Genomic DNA, 13,364 nt, shown 5'->3' on the forward strand with positions numbered 1-13,364 from the left:
ATTTTTCATGATTATATTGTAACAAATTTGAAATAAATTTTTTAAATATTTGAAAATATTTGACGTAAATAATACTTTCTAAAATGTTATATAGTTTTTATATATTTTTAAAACAATTTTTTAAATGTTTTTACAATCTATTTTACAATTAATAAGCAGAAATATATGCACATGTTCAAATTTAAAGTTTTATGCAATTATCAATTTTAAAAAATAGAAAAATGGAAGAAACTAGCAGTCTCATCTTTACATTTTTCTATACATTTTCTATAACATGTCTATAACATTTTTATTTTTAGCAGAACTAATATTTTTTTGTTTTTGAAAATAAAAGGTGTAAAAAACACACCTTTCTTTAAATGTTTAAATTTTTTAGTAAAAACTGAAAAAAAAATAATAATAAAATACAGTGAGTACTGTTATCTATTAGGAAAAGATTAAATATTGATATAAACTCCAAGCAGAATTTAAAAATATCATAAACTTTTTCCAGAAATTAAAAAGAAACTTTACACTTGTCAGGTGTAATGCCACCATTTTTTGTAACAATTAGAGGTGCCATCAATGCCCCAGCATTGATGGCACCTCTAAGAAGGATGAGGAACTGTTTGGGTGCAAAGAAGAGCAACAAGATTAGTCAAGGCCACAAATGGGTATTCTTTCCATGAAACAAGGTGATGCAACAACATGCATCACCCTGTTTTTCTGTGACAATTGCTAATATCATATCAATCTAATTTTTTCTGCTCATTTCACTTCTTTGCATTTAAGCTCCTCAAATTAATGGTATCTATATGAATGGAAGTACTGGTAATATATTCTAGCACTGACAAGCACAGCAAAAAATGTTATTGATGTGGGTGATGTCTCAGTTCGTTCCCACTGTTCTTGTCCTATTTCAGATTTGAGGGGGTACCCTTAGGACCGACGTTGACACTTTACACAATGGACATTATGTAATAATTTTTCCCAGAACAGAAGTTAAACTAACAGGTCTATAATTATTTGTGTCACCCTATGATCTCCCTTTGTGAATTGGGGACACATTTGCATACCTCCAGTCTATGGGGACCTCAACTGAATCCAAGGATGCTCTCATAATTATGACTAAGGGTTTGCTTATTTCCTTTGCTGCCTCCTTTAATATAACTAGGTAGATCCCATCCACTCCAGGTACCTTTCTTATGTTTAGCTTCAACAATTTCTCCTCCGCTTTACTCTCAGTTATTACAAATCACTTAGCTCTCTATTAAAGTTTTATAAACTTCTGGTCTCCACTTTCCCACAGGATTTCTCATGTGTGAATGTAGCAAAATACTCATTTAGTTTGTCAGCTACCTGAGCAGGATCATCAACAGTCGAACTATCGATATCAAGGGGACCAATCTGATTCGTCCCCTTCCTTCTAGAGTTTACATAAGTAAAGAAGCCCTTGCTGTTTTTCTTTGCAACCTTTTCCAAAGATTTCTAGTAATCTGCCTAATCTCCTTTATGATTTAGACCTTTATGAATCTCCTTAGACTAGCCTATATCTACCATAGGCTTCTGTGTCACCTGATAATTTATATGCATTCCATGCATTTTTTTCTCTGCAACAAGTCTCATTAGTTCATCTGACATCCATTTAGACAGTTCACTTATGTGAGCTTTAAAAAATAAAATGCATAAAATAAAATACTTCCAAATGATCATTTAATGATCACTAGGAAGTATTTGATTATTTAATGATTACTTTAATAATCATTAATACATTAAATACATTAAATTTTGTATTTAATGATTACTTTAGTAATCTAATGATTACTAAAGTAATCATTACAAAACCAAATTTCAGTGTGTTATTTCATTTTAAAAATCATCAGGTTTCTCTGCCTGCCCTGTATGGGGGGAACTCTTCTTGTCTAAGAACCTTTTCTTGTCTACTTTCTTGGATCATTTGCCAATATTAATACTAATACTAATACTAATGTTAAGAATAACAATGAAGAACAAACAAACAATGAAGAAGAAAATAATACCACCAAGATAAAAATAAATGTATTATCATAATATGTTTTTAATAAATGAAATTTAGGAAGGAAAGATTAATTTACCAGACATAGTAAATGGAATGACATCATTATTCTCCAGATCTGCTTCATTCACAATGTCACAGACCCTCTAAAGAAAAAATAATTATGTAAACCTACAACCAAGTAATTTGGATTTTAACTACAGTTACATATACTGAAATTCAAAATATAGGATGGTAAACAATTAACATTAAAAAAAAAAAATAAGTTAGAACCATTTCATAAACCTCTTATTAAAAACAAAACACAACAGTATTGAAATATTATGAGTACACAGAATGCCTCAAAAAGATATAAACATTTTCACTATAAATATTTAATCATATATTTATAGTGATACCCATAATGTAAAAAGCATAAACAACATGGCAGCTGGTTGTTTGATGTTCACACAGCAATTTTAAAGTGATACTGAAAATCTAGGAATGAGCATAAAGTTGTCAAGAAGAACAATTTCAAGAATTTGTAATAAATTTGAAATGAATGGTATTGTGAGATTAACCCCAGGGGCTCACATCTGGTGAGTATGGGCTTGGCACACCCAGGGTCCTGAGCTGGATATCATCATTTTTCTCTTTCTTGGTGATTTCCTTTTACTTCTCTCTCTCTCTCTCTCTCTCTCTCTCTCTCTCTCTCTCTCTCTCTCTCTCTCTCTCTGTCGGGGTTACAGGATAAATAAATTTTTTTTTGGCTGGTGCAGTATAAGCCTCAGGCTTCCTTGCACCTTATGGCTAATAATAATAATATTTACCAACAAAAACCTGGGAGACTTGCTCAACAGGTGAAGAAAATTCTTTTTGCATATTGGTGTTTCAACAATATGCATGATTGCTATGAAAATCTGTAAGATGAGCTGCTTGTGTGACTGGACTCAGCAGAGCATGTGTACAATTAATTCTCAAGAGAGGTAAGTGAAAACTTTATGTGCTAAGATTGCTAGGTGATATGAATAAAAATTATCCTAATTGCCAAGTTGAAGTAATGTTTCCCAACCTTTTTTGAATACACACACCAGTTTTTATATTTGAGGGTTTGTTTGTTTTAGTTAGTTGTTGGCGCATCGACTTCTGTGGCCATAATGCACCTCCCAAGGTTTTTGCAGTACTCTGATCCAAGCCTGAGGCAGGATTCGAACCCGCGACCTTTGGGTTGCCAGGCAGGCACTTTACCCACCCGGCTAGCCCGGTCGGCATATTTGAGGGAGAGGCCATGCACCACCAAAAAAAACATATGCGATATGTTAATAACACCGCCAGGGGGCTCACATCTGGTGAGTATGGGCTTGGCACACAATGATGATATCCAGCTCAGGGTCCTGAGCTGGATATCATCATTCTTCTCTTTCTTGGTGATTCCCATCTACTTCTCTCTCTCTCTCTCTCTCTCTGGGTAATTCAGAAATTTTTTTTTTTTGCCTGGTGCAGCATAAGCCTCAGGCTTCCTTGCACCATATGGTTAATAATAATAATAATAATAATAATAATAATAATAATAACTATTTTCTAAATGTACAAGTTGGTGTATTTGCATCATTTCTGTACATAGCCAATTACATAAGTAGTTATAAATTGGCATCTTTATCTAGGCGCCTCGGTAGCCAGGTGGGAAGGAGCAGCAGTGCGTAGCACACGCTTCTTGATTAGACCAGGGTTCGAGCCCGTCACCACCAAATACGGAGGATGCGGAAAGGTCAGGGAATGACCACCACATATCCCTGGAGCAATATGGCCTTAGTTGCTAATGCTCCTAAAAACCAAATAACAAACAAACAAGCATCGTTATCTGCAGATTATGAATACCTTCACGAGTTGCCATGGTGCCATTTCACAATATCTCATATTGTGAAGGTATTCACAATATGAGATATACTTAATGATGCCAATTTATAACTATTTATGTAGTTGGCTATGTACAGAAATGATGCAAATGCACTAACTTGTACATTAGTTAAATTATTTACATAACCTGAGGCTTTGGCCCTAAACTATACTGTAATCTATTTTCTAAATATAATGATGTACTCATGTGTAAGATTGTTATAGGCATACCTGTATTTCCAATCAATATTAATGGAATTGTTATCTACTGCAAAAAAAAAAAAAGTTTTGTTTTGTTGTCAAGTCCTGTGTGGACCACTTTCATAAGTTATACAGACCACAGATTGGGAAACTATGGTTTAAATTGAAGTTGAATGAAGATGGATGAGGAAAAGTTTGTTTCGTAAGTTGAGGAAACATTTAAGTTTAATTAAAGTACAGCGAACATGTGTAATTGTGCAAAATGGTTCAATGATAATACAAACATTCATGCAGAGAAGGTGGCAAATTCAATAGGAGTTACAGTTTTGTGGTGTGTCATCCAGGGAAATTGTCGGGCTGTATTTTTTTCAAGAAAATTACTGTTTATATAATCATGCCACATGTTTACTGTATCTATTATGCCTATCATTTTATAATTGTATGAAGATGAAGTGATTTACTATAAAAATTATGTGTCCCTATATATTATCATGATATCAGGGTCCACCTTTATAATTATTTGCCAGAACAACAAGAAAGTATCAATTATCCCATATTCACTGGATTTAACCCCATTAGATTCACATTTGTAAGAATACCTGAAAGATACAGTGCACAGCAGGAAACCAGCCACACTTCAACAAATTAAGGGATGAAATTAAACAAACACGTGAAGCTATACCAGTAGTTACAAGTTGTGCACACAGAAAGCTGGCTCAATTTCTGTATGCCATGCAGTAAATAGGGCACAAGCTTTAGTAATGGCAAGAAAGCAAGTTTATAATACATTATCCAAAAGAAGAGAAAAAAAAAAAAAAAACCACCTCACCAGTGAATAATTTGTCTAATTCTTGTCTAGTTCTTCAATTTATTCAAACTATCAACTATCACAACAATAGATGGAAGTTAATTCTGACCATCAACCACTCACTGTCTGAAGGCAAACTTCCATACATCCATCCTTCCTCAAGTTGAATTTATGCCCTTGTGTGTGTGTGTGTGTGTGTGTGTGTGTGTGTGTGTGTGTGTGTGTGTGTGTGTGTGTGTGTGTGTGTGTGTGTGTGTGTGTGTGTAGCATGAACATTGAGCTTACTCAATCCATTCAAGGCCTTAAACACATCTCCTCTCAGGTGCGTGGTCTCCAGATGCTGCAATTTGCAGAACTTAAGCCTTTCTTGGAAAGAACATCCCCTTGTTTCCCTCCCTAATCTTGTTGCCCTTCTCTGTACCCAAGGAGATCTATATTCTTCCTAAAATGAAGCCTCCGAACTGTATGCAGCATTCAAGATGCTGCCTAACACTGCCTTGAAAAACGGGACCTCCTTATCCCTATTAGCAAAAATTCCTGCATATAACTGCCAAGACCCCATGAGCTGTTCTGGCAGCCTGTTTGCACTGTTCAGAAAACTTCATATCTAAATACACTGTTACCCTCCCAGGTCTTTTTCATTCTCCACTACCCTGAGTGTAGTATTGCACAATGCTACGTTATCTGGGGTTACTGCTACAATGCTACATTATCTGCAGTAACCCCAGAGTTCATCAATGTTAAACTTTAGTTGCCACTTCTCAGCCCATCTCCTAAACTTTTCTAGATTCTGTTGCAGTAGCATACTGTCATTAACAACCCTGCCAACCTTTGTATCATCTAAAAACTTGGACACACATTGTCTGATATACCTTCATCAATATCATTGATAAATACAGAAAACAACAATGGACCCAACAGTGAATCCTGGGGAACTCCACTAATAACATTAGTCCACAAACAGCAGTGTCCATTTATTACCACTCTCTGTCTTCTCCCACTCAACCATTCCTTTAACCACAGCAGCAACATGCCTTTAATGCCATATTGCTTCAATTTGTACAGTAGTCTTTCATGTTCAACAATATCTAAAGCTTTACTGCAATAAAAGTATATGATAACAAAATTGTTTTTTGCATCCAGTTCCTTTGTGATCACATTGTATTATCCAATCTAATTGGTCAGACAAGATTTCCCCTTAACAAACCTATACTGTGTCTCAAATATAATCACAGCCTTGTCTAAATGATCTTGCATTAAAACACCGTCTGAGACCACTATAGTCACCTTTACGAAAGCAAAAACCTTCCCTTTATCCTTGACGGAAGTTACATGTTTAAGTAAATCCCACATCAGTACACACTGATTACTACCACTTAGTGGTTCCTTTATCTGCAGATTCTTAATGCATGAATAATTACTACTGATAATCAGATCAAAATTATTACTCCCTCGGGTTTCCTCTCAAACATGCTGCTGTAGAAAATAATCATCAATAAATCCAAAGTATTGCTAGTGTGCAATTGACCAACCAACAATTTCCAATCAATATCTGGAAAGTTAAAATCACCCATTATGAGACATTCTAATTTATTAGCTCACTCTATTTCTCTGTACAGTTGTTTGTTGTACTCATTAGAGTCATTAGGCCTATAACACACTCCTACTCTCATTTTTGCTTTCCCAGCACTTATGTCACACCAAAATGACTCAATATTGCACTAAATACCATGTTGACTGGATGCGATGCACTGCCTTCAATTTTATGAGCTTCTTAACTAAGAGAATAACCTTCCCCCCTCCTATCTTGTCTGTTGTTTCTGTATACATTGTCTTCCCATATTCAAATACTGCATCCCTTATATCTGAGTTACATAATGTCTCTGATATCCCAACAATATCCACATTTGATGTTTTGACCTGCAATTCAAATTCACACTGAACTGACTCAATATTGCACTGGTCACCCCCATGTAAACTGGATGCATTGCCTTAGATTTTATGTGTTTCTTAAATAACAGGATAATCCCTCCTTCCTATCCAGTCAATCCTTTCTGTACATGTTGTACTCCCCAAATTCAAAATTTGCATTCCTTATATCTCTGATATCCCAACAATATCCATTTTTCATGTCTTGACCAGCACTTCAAATTCATCAAATTTATTTACTATACTGCTAGCATTGGTGTACATGCACTGTTCTTACCTTAACACAGCCCGTGTATTTACTTGTTCCATGATAACTTCCAGCAGTTCTTGAAAGCCCCAGCACATCTTGAAATCCCTCGCACCTTGCTTTCCAGACTGGTGCTCCTTCAAATAGAAGCTTGCAAGAATCACTTTCATCTTTGCCTGCAGCTACTGTTAATCTATTAGTCTGTGTATCCCACCAAGCTAGCAGTTTTCCAACCAACCTAAGACTGCCTCAATAGCATCAGTAAATATCCTTGCACCTTTTCTATTTAAGTGTATCCCAACCCTGTAGAAACAATTTCTCCTGTTAACGATCACAGACCCTTAAGAAAAATTCTACCCAATGAGCCTTGCACAGTCTCTCCCGGGTTGAATTGATTGACAATGCTATCATCATATATTCTCTCTTATCATGTCCGGGGAGAATTGCAGACACTTTCAAATTTAACCCAACTTGTGACTTTTCTTTAACATTGACCTGTACTTGTTTAATAAGCGAGTCCACAGATTGCCTACTCTTAATGTCATTAGTGCCAACATGTACAACAATATCACCTTTTGTGCCCATAAAAGATATCTGCTTTTCAACGTCACCAAATTTTGCCCTTGGCATACATGCCCGTGTTCTATTCCACCTATTCTTTTTGCACAATATATTTTTCATTTTCCTGACAATAGAGTCAACAAGTCAATAGCTCCTGTGGAACCAGTGCATTCTGCCTTATCGATTGCCTCTGTGCCACATCTTGCTTAGTTCCCTGACTTTGCACCCTTGGATTTCTTCCTCTTTCCTGCCCTGAAGTCCTTTCTTTGCTGAAAACACTTTGCTTCTGATGATGAGGTGATTTCTGTTGCAAGTTTTGGTGTAAAGGACAGCCAGAGGATTTCTATAAAACTGGCCTGTAGAAGTGTATTGAGAGGTGGAAAAAATGTGTCATTTTTCTCTGGTGACTATGTTGAAATACATGGTGTGATACATGGTGTAATACATGGTGTTTGTTTCATTCTTCTTTCACAACTAATTCAGGGTGGATAAAAATCTTTTTGAACCCCCCCCCCCCCATTCTATAGTTCCCTGTTTTCCATATTAGCAGTTTTCCAAAGCCTTAAATTTCCTTTCTCTCTCTCTCTCTCTCTCTCTCTCTCTCTGACCAGCTTATATCTATTATAAGCTGGTCAGAGAGAGAGAGAGAGAGAGAAACCAGCTCTTACAGACCAGCTTATATCTATCATAGGCTTCCCTGTCACCCATTAATTTATATGTATCCCATGCATTTTTTCTTCTCTGCCATATATGTCTCATTAGTTCATCTGACATCCATTTAGGCCTAAACTTTGAACAATATTTCTTAGTTGGTATGTAAAGCCTAGTAGCTTTCAAGATAAGTTCTTTGAATGCTTCCCATTTTGAATTTGCTGTTGGTAACATCATCAGTTGATCCCACTGTATAGAATTTAAATACTGTCTCAGACCATCGTAGTCACCTTTACGTAAGCAAAAACCCTTCCCTTTATCCCTGATGATAGTTACCTCTTTGAGTAAATCCCACTTCAGCACACTGTGATCACTGCCACCTAGTGGTTCCTTTATCTAAAGATTCTTAATGCATGAAGAATCACTACTGATAATCAGATCAAGAGTATTACTCCTTCTAGTTGCCTCCCAAACATGCTGATGTAGAAAACAATCATCTAATAAATCCACAAAAGCCTTGCTAGTGTGTGAGTGACCAACCCACAAATTCCAGTCAATATCTGGGAAATTAAAATCCCCCCATTATAAGGACTCTCTGATTTACTGGCCCACTCTATTTCCCTGTACAGTTTCTAATCGTAGTAGTAGTAGTAGTAGTAGTGGCATGTGATGCAAGAAAGCAAATGTGTGAGCTTATGCAGCATCAGCCAAGAAAAAAAAAAATAAAAAATCACACCATTCCCTCCAAATGCCTGTCCAGTTCCTCCTTAAATTTATTCAACCTATCAACTTCCACAACAACAGATGGAAGTTTGTTCCAGCAATTAACCACCCGCTGGCTAAAGGCAAATTTCCGCACATCTGTTCTACATCTGTCCTTTCTTAATTTGAATTTATGCCCCCTTAGGTTCGTAATCTGAACAAGTGGAAGGATCCCATCAGAATTCAGCGTGCTGAACCCATTCAAGGCCTTATACACCTCAATCAGATCACCGCGCTGGTGCCTAGTCTTCAGTGGCTTAAGTTCTGCAATTTGCAGAACTTAAGCCTCTCTTGATAAGAGGATCCCTTCATTTCCCTCACCAATCTTGTTGCCCTTCTCTGTACACACTCAAGTAAATCTACATCCTTCCTAAAATGATGCCTCCAGACCTGTACACAGTACTCAAGGCGTGGCCTGACCATTGCCTTATACAGAGGGATAATCACCTCCTTTTCCCTGCTAGCAAAATTCCTATATATCATTGACAAAACCCCATGACCTGCCCTGGCAGCCTTCTGCATTGCTCAGAAAACTTCATATCTGACTGCACAATTACTCCCAGTTCTTTTTCATTTTCTACCACTTTAAGTGTAGTACCACACAGTTGGTACGTTTCTCTGAGGTTACTTCTACCCATATGCAGTACTTTGCATTTGTCAAGGTTAAACTTCAGTTGCCACTTCTTAGCCCATCTGCCCAAATTATCTAGATCCTGTTGCAGTAGCACACTGCCATTACTGTCATTAACAACCCTGCCAACCTTTGTATCATCTGCAAACTTCGACACTACGCCTGATATACCTTCATCAATATCATTGATAAATATACAAAACAACAGAGGACCCAACACCGAACCCTGTGGGACTCCACTAATAAGATTAGTCCAAGAAGAGCAGCACCCATTGATTCTTCTTCTTCTTCTTCTTCGGTCCTTAGCTGGCAGCTGGGGGAGGCGGTTGGCCACGCAACCAGTATGCTGCCATTGATTACCACCCTCTGTCTTCTCGCACTTAACCATCCTTTTACCCATTGTAGCAACTTACCCTTAATATCATTCTGCTCCAATTTGTACAATAGTCTTCCATGCGCAACAGTGTCAAAAGCTTTCCTGAAATCCAAATATATGATATCAAAATTATTTTTTGCATCCAGTTCCTTTGTAACCACATCATAATATCCTATCAAATTTGTCAGACAAGACTTTCCCTTAACAAACCCATGCTGTGTCTGAATTATTGCTGCAGTCTTGTCTAGATGATCCTGCAATGCATCTTTAACCAGCGACTCCATTATTTTACCCGGAACAGAAGTTAAACTAACTGGTCTGTAATTACTGGTCTGTAATTGTACTCATCAGAGTCATTAGGCCTATAGCACACTCCTACTCTCAATTTTGTTCTCCCAATGCTTATGTCACACCAAACTGACTCGACATTGCACTGTCCAGTGATGTTGACTGGCTTCACTTCCTTGGATTTTGTGTTTCTTAACTAATAGCATAACCCCTCCTCCCTTCCTATCCTTTCTGTACATATTGTACTCCCCAAATTCCAGTTCTGCATTCATTATATCTGTGTGACACCACGTCTCTGATATCCCAACAATATCTGCCTTTGATGTTTTGAGCAATACTTTAAATTCATCAAATTTATTTACCAAACTCCTAGCATTGGCGTACATGCAAGTATACATGCACCTGTACCTATTCTTAGCTACCCTAACACAACTCATGTGTTTACTTGTACTGCAATGACTCCCAGCAGTCTCTGAAATATCCTGCATCTTGTTTTCCAGGCTGCTGCTCATTTCAATAGAAGCAACAATAGCTTACAACATTTGTTTTTGCTACTTCTGATGAATTTTTGGGAATAATTTCTGATGAAGAAATGCTGCACAGTAGCCTCCAGTTCCTCATCTTTCCAGTGGCATATGATCAGCAGCAATAATTCCCTCATAATCATAGGCTGTGATAACCATTTGTTTCACTTTTGTTGCCATTGACATTTAGAGAGGCATGTCAAAAGACAGATGCTTCCATCCATTGAGCTGTGACTAGTTTCAGTCTGGGTTCAAAGTAACACGACTATGTATCATCAATGGCAACAATGCATTTCAAAAATTCTTCACCTTCTTGTTAGTAACATGTGAGTATTGCATTGTACTTTCTTTGTGCTTTGCTTGTTGTTCATCTGATAACAAACGTGAACCCATCAGGTAGTAACCATTCATATTGGTAACATCGCAGTTAAAATTTGGCAAACAGATGATTTTGGTATTCCAGATTCGTTGGACTATTTTTCACAGGTCATATATATGCTGATGTGTTGTTCATAGATGTTCACAGTGTACTTGAATGTAGCTTGTCTTTAACTGGTCTAACCTTGACAAAACCTTTAAGGCCAACACGAAATCATGCTATGATCTGCTGTTGATTCATCACACACTTCTTGCAATAAAGCATAAATTTGTGTTGGCACTGAACCACATAAAAGATCTTTGATCTGAAACTGTAACCTAACCTGAAGCAATATCACCATCCATTTTTAAATATATATATAAAATGATTGAATTTTTTAACACTTGCTGCTACTTACTATTAATTCTTCTTCACCTCTGTTTGGATTAACAAAGATGAATTGAGAAGCTAGTTTACTAGGGTCTATAATGGATGATGGAACGACAGATGCAACTTCCAGGCAGTATGGCATCATCAGAACTTCTTCCATCTGAAGAGGATTACCAGCAGAATGCTTATATAAAAATCTGGAAATAAAAATTGCATGAAAGTGGCATATGTTCTCTTATGCTATAAAAAAACCTATGTAGAACTCTGCAGGGAAAATGTAACAAAATACTGAGCTGATTATCAATTCAGAAATTAAATGTAAATCAAATGAACTAAGTACACATCAGCATACCTATTTAATTGTGACCTCATAAATATAAAGTGGTAGAAATCTCAAAGCTTTTTATCTCAAATTATTGAGATAAAAAGCTTAGTAGCCTCTACTCTGGTATTAATTCCCTAACCAATTTACATCTGGTATTTTAGAAAAGATAGTGAAAACACTGAAGGAAACAATATTCAATAGGCAGCACTATTAGGTACATTACAACAGGATTTTACTTCAGCTCACAAGGAAAAACTATTCAGTAACAGATTATAAACAGCATTCCTGTATTCACCAAGGCCTTAGACTGATCCTATGGAAATTTTCAATAATTTACAAACTACTGATCAGTATGTGACTGCAACCACACTAACTTCAAAAATCTCAAGTGGTGTCTGAGAAAAGTAATAAGAAATATTCCCATGAATGTTGTGCATGCTAGCACTGATAACAAAACTGCTAGAATAAGGGCTTATTTAAAAGGATGAGGACATCATAAGTAACCTTTTGATGTTGTGTTGCTGGTTATGCAAAATCAAAATAAATTCAGAATATATTAATAAAATTTCTTATTTGTCATTTTCATATAATTACTCAAATATTCTGCCACAATATTTATAGTAAATCTAGGTACGTACAGTGATAGGCAAACAAATTGAAGAATATGAGTGCAAATTCATACCCAACAAAATCTCTGTGAATTGCTTCAACATTTAAAAACAGGCAAGCCAGAATAGCAAGATCTTCAATTTTGCAGGGACCCAGAAGTATATCAGCGATGTTTAGTTCCATAAATTTGTGGACGATGTGAGTGTTAGGATAATATGGATCGGGAAGGGCTAATAAAAGAAGGTTTATTATATTATTCTTCAACAAGTGTTCAAAACATAACCATGATTCATTGTCCATTAAGAAGGCATCATCAATTGCTATGAAGACAGATGTTTCATGACAGCACTATAAAAAAAAAAAACATAATAATTAACAAATATGCATGCATAATATTCAATAGTTATTTGTATGGTTATAATTATGCAATGACCAAACAGGATTGGCTGTAGGCAAGTGCAAAAGATGCAAAAAGTGCAAAAGTGCAATATTCAGATGCAGTACACTACCTTATTCTAATAATGCAAACAAAAAGAGAGATCCAAATTTAAGAATTTATGTTTGACCATAAAAATATATGAAAAAGCATTGTCACAAAGCATCCTCTGGGATGCTTTGTGACATGCTTGGTTATAATCGTAACTGATCTTGTTTCTAGATTAATGCATGCTATTAGATTCTTCAAAAGAATATTTTTTTTTGAAAATGTAATGTTTAGGCATGTTTCTGTGATGAATATCAAATATACTTTTATTTATTTTTTCTAAAAATAACTTTCCAGTACTAACAGTTGACCCCGATCAGGACCAACAGTT

General features: G+C 36.2%; 1 protein-coding gene across 1 annotated transcript in view; it reads right to left on the reverse strand.

Annotated features, from left to right (window-relative positions):
* Window positions 1-13,364, reverse strand: part of LOC150076725 (uncharacterized) — a 194,474-nt gene that overhangs the window by 147,561 nt on the left and 33,549 nt on the right. The window contains exons 5-7 of the mRNA XM_090386626.1: window positions 12,623-12,897; window positions 11,644-11,812; window positions 2,094-2,160 (exon numbers count right to left, since the gene is read on the reverse strand). Coding sequence (XP_090242752.1) covers window positions 2,094-2,160; window positions 11,644-11,812; window positions 12,623-12,897 — 511 coding nt within the window. The remainder of the gene's footprint in view (window positions 1-2,093; window positions 2,161-11,643; window positions 11,813-12,622; window positions 12,898-13,364) is intronic.

This window comes from Mastigoproctus giganteus, chromosome 12 (assembly GCF_048544385.1).
Source record: "Mastigoproctus giganteus isolate SK-2022 chromosome 12, ASM4854438v1, whole genome shotgun sequence".
Taxonomy (NCBI): domain Eukaryota; kingdom Metazoa; phylum Arthropoda; class Arachnida; order Uropygi; family Thelyphonidae; genus Mastigoproctus; species Mastigoproctus giganteus.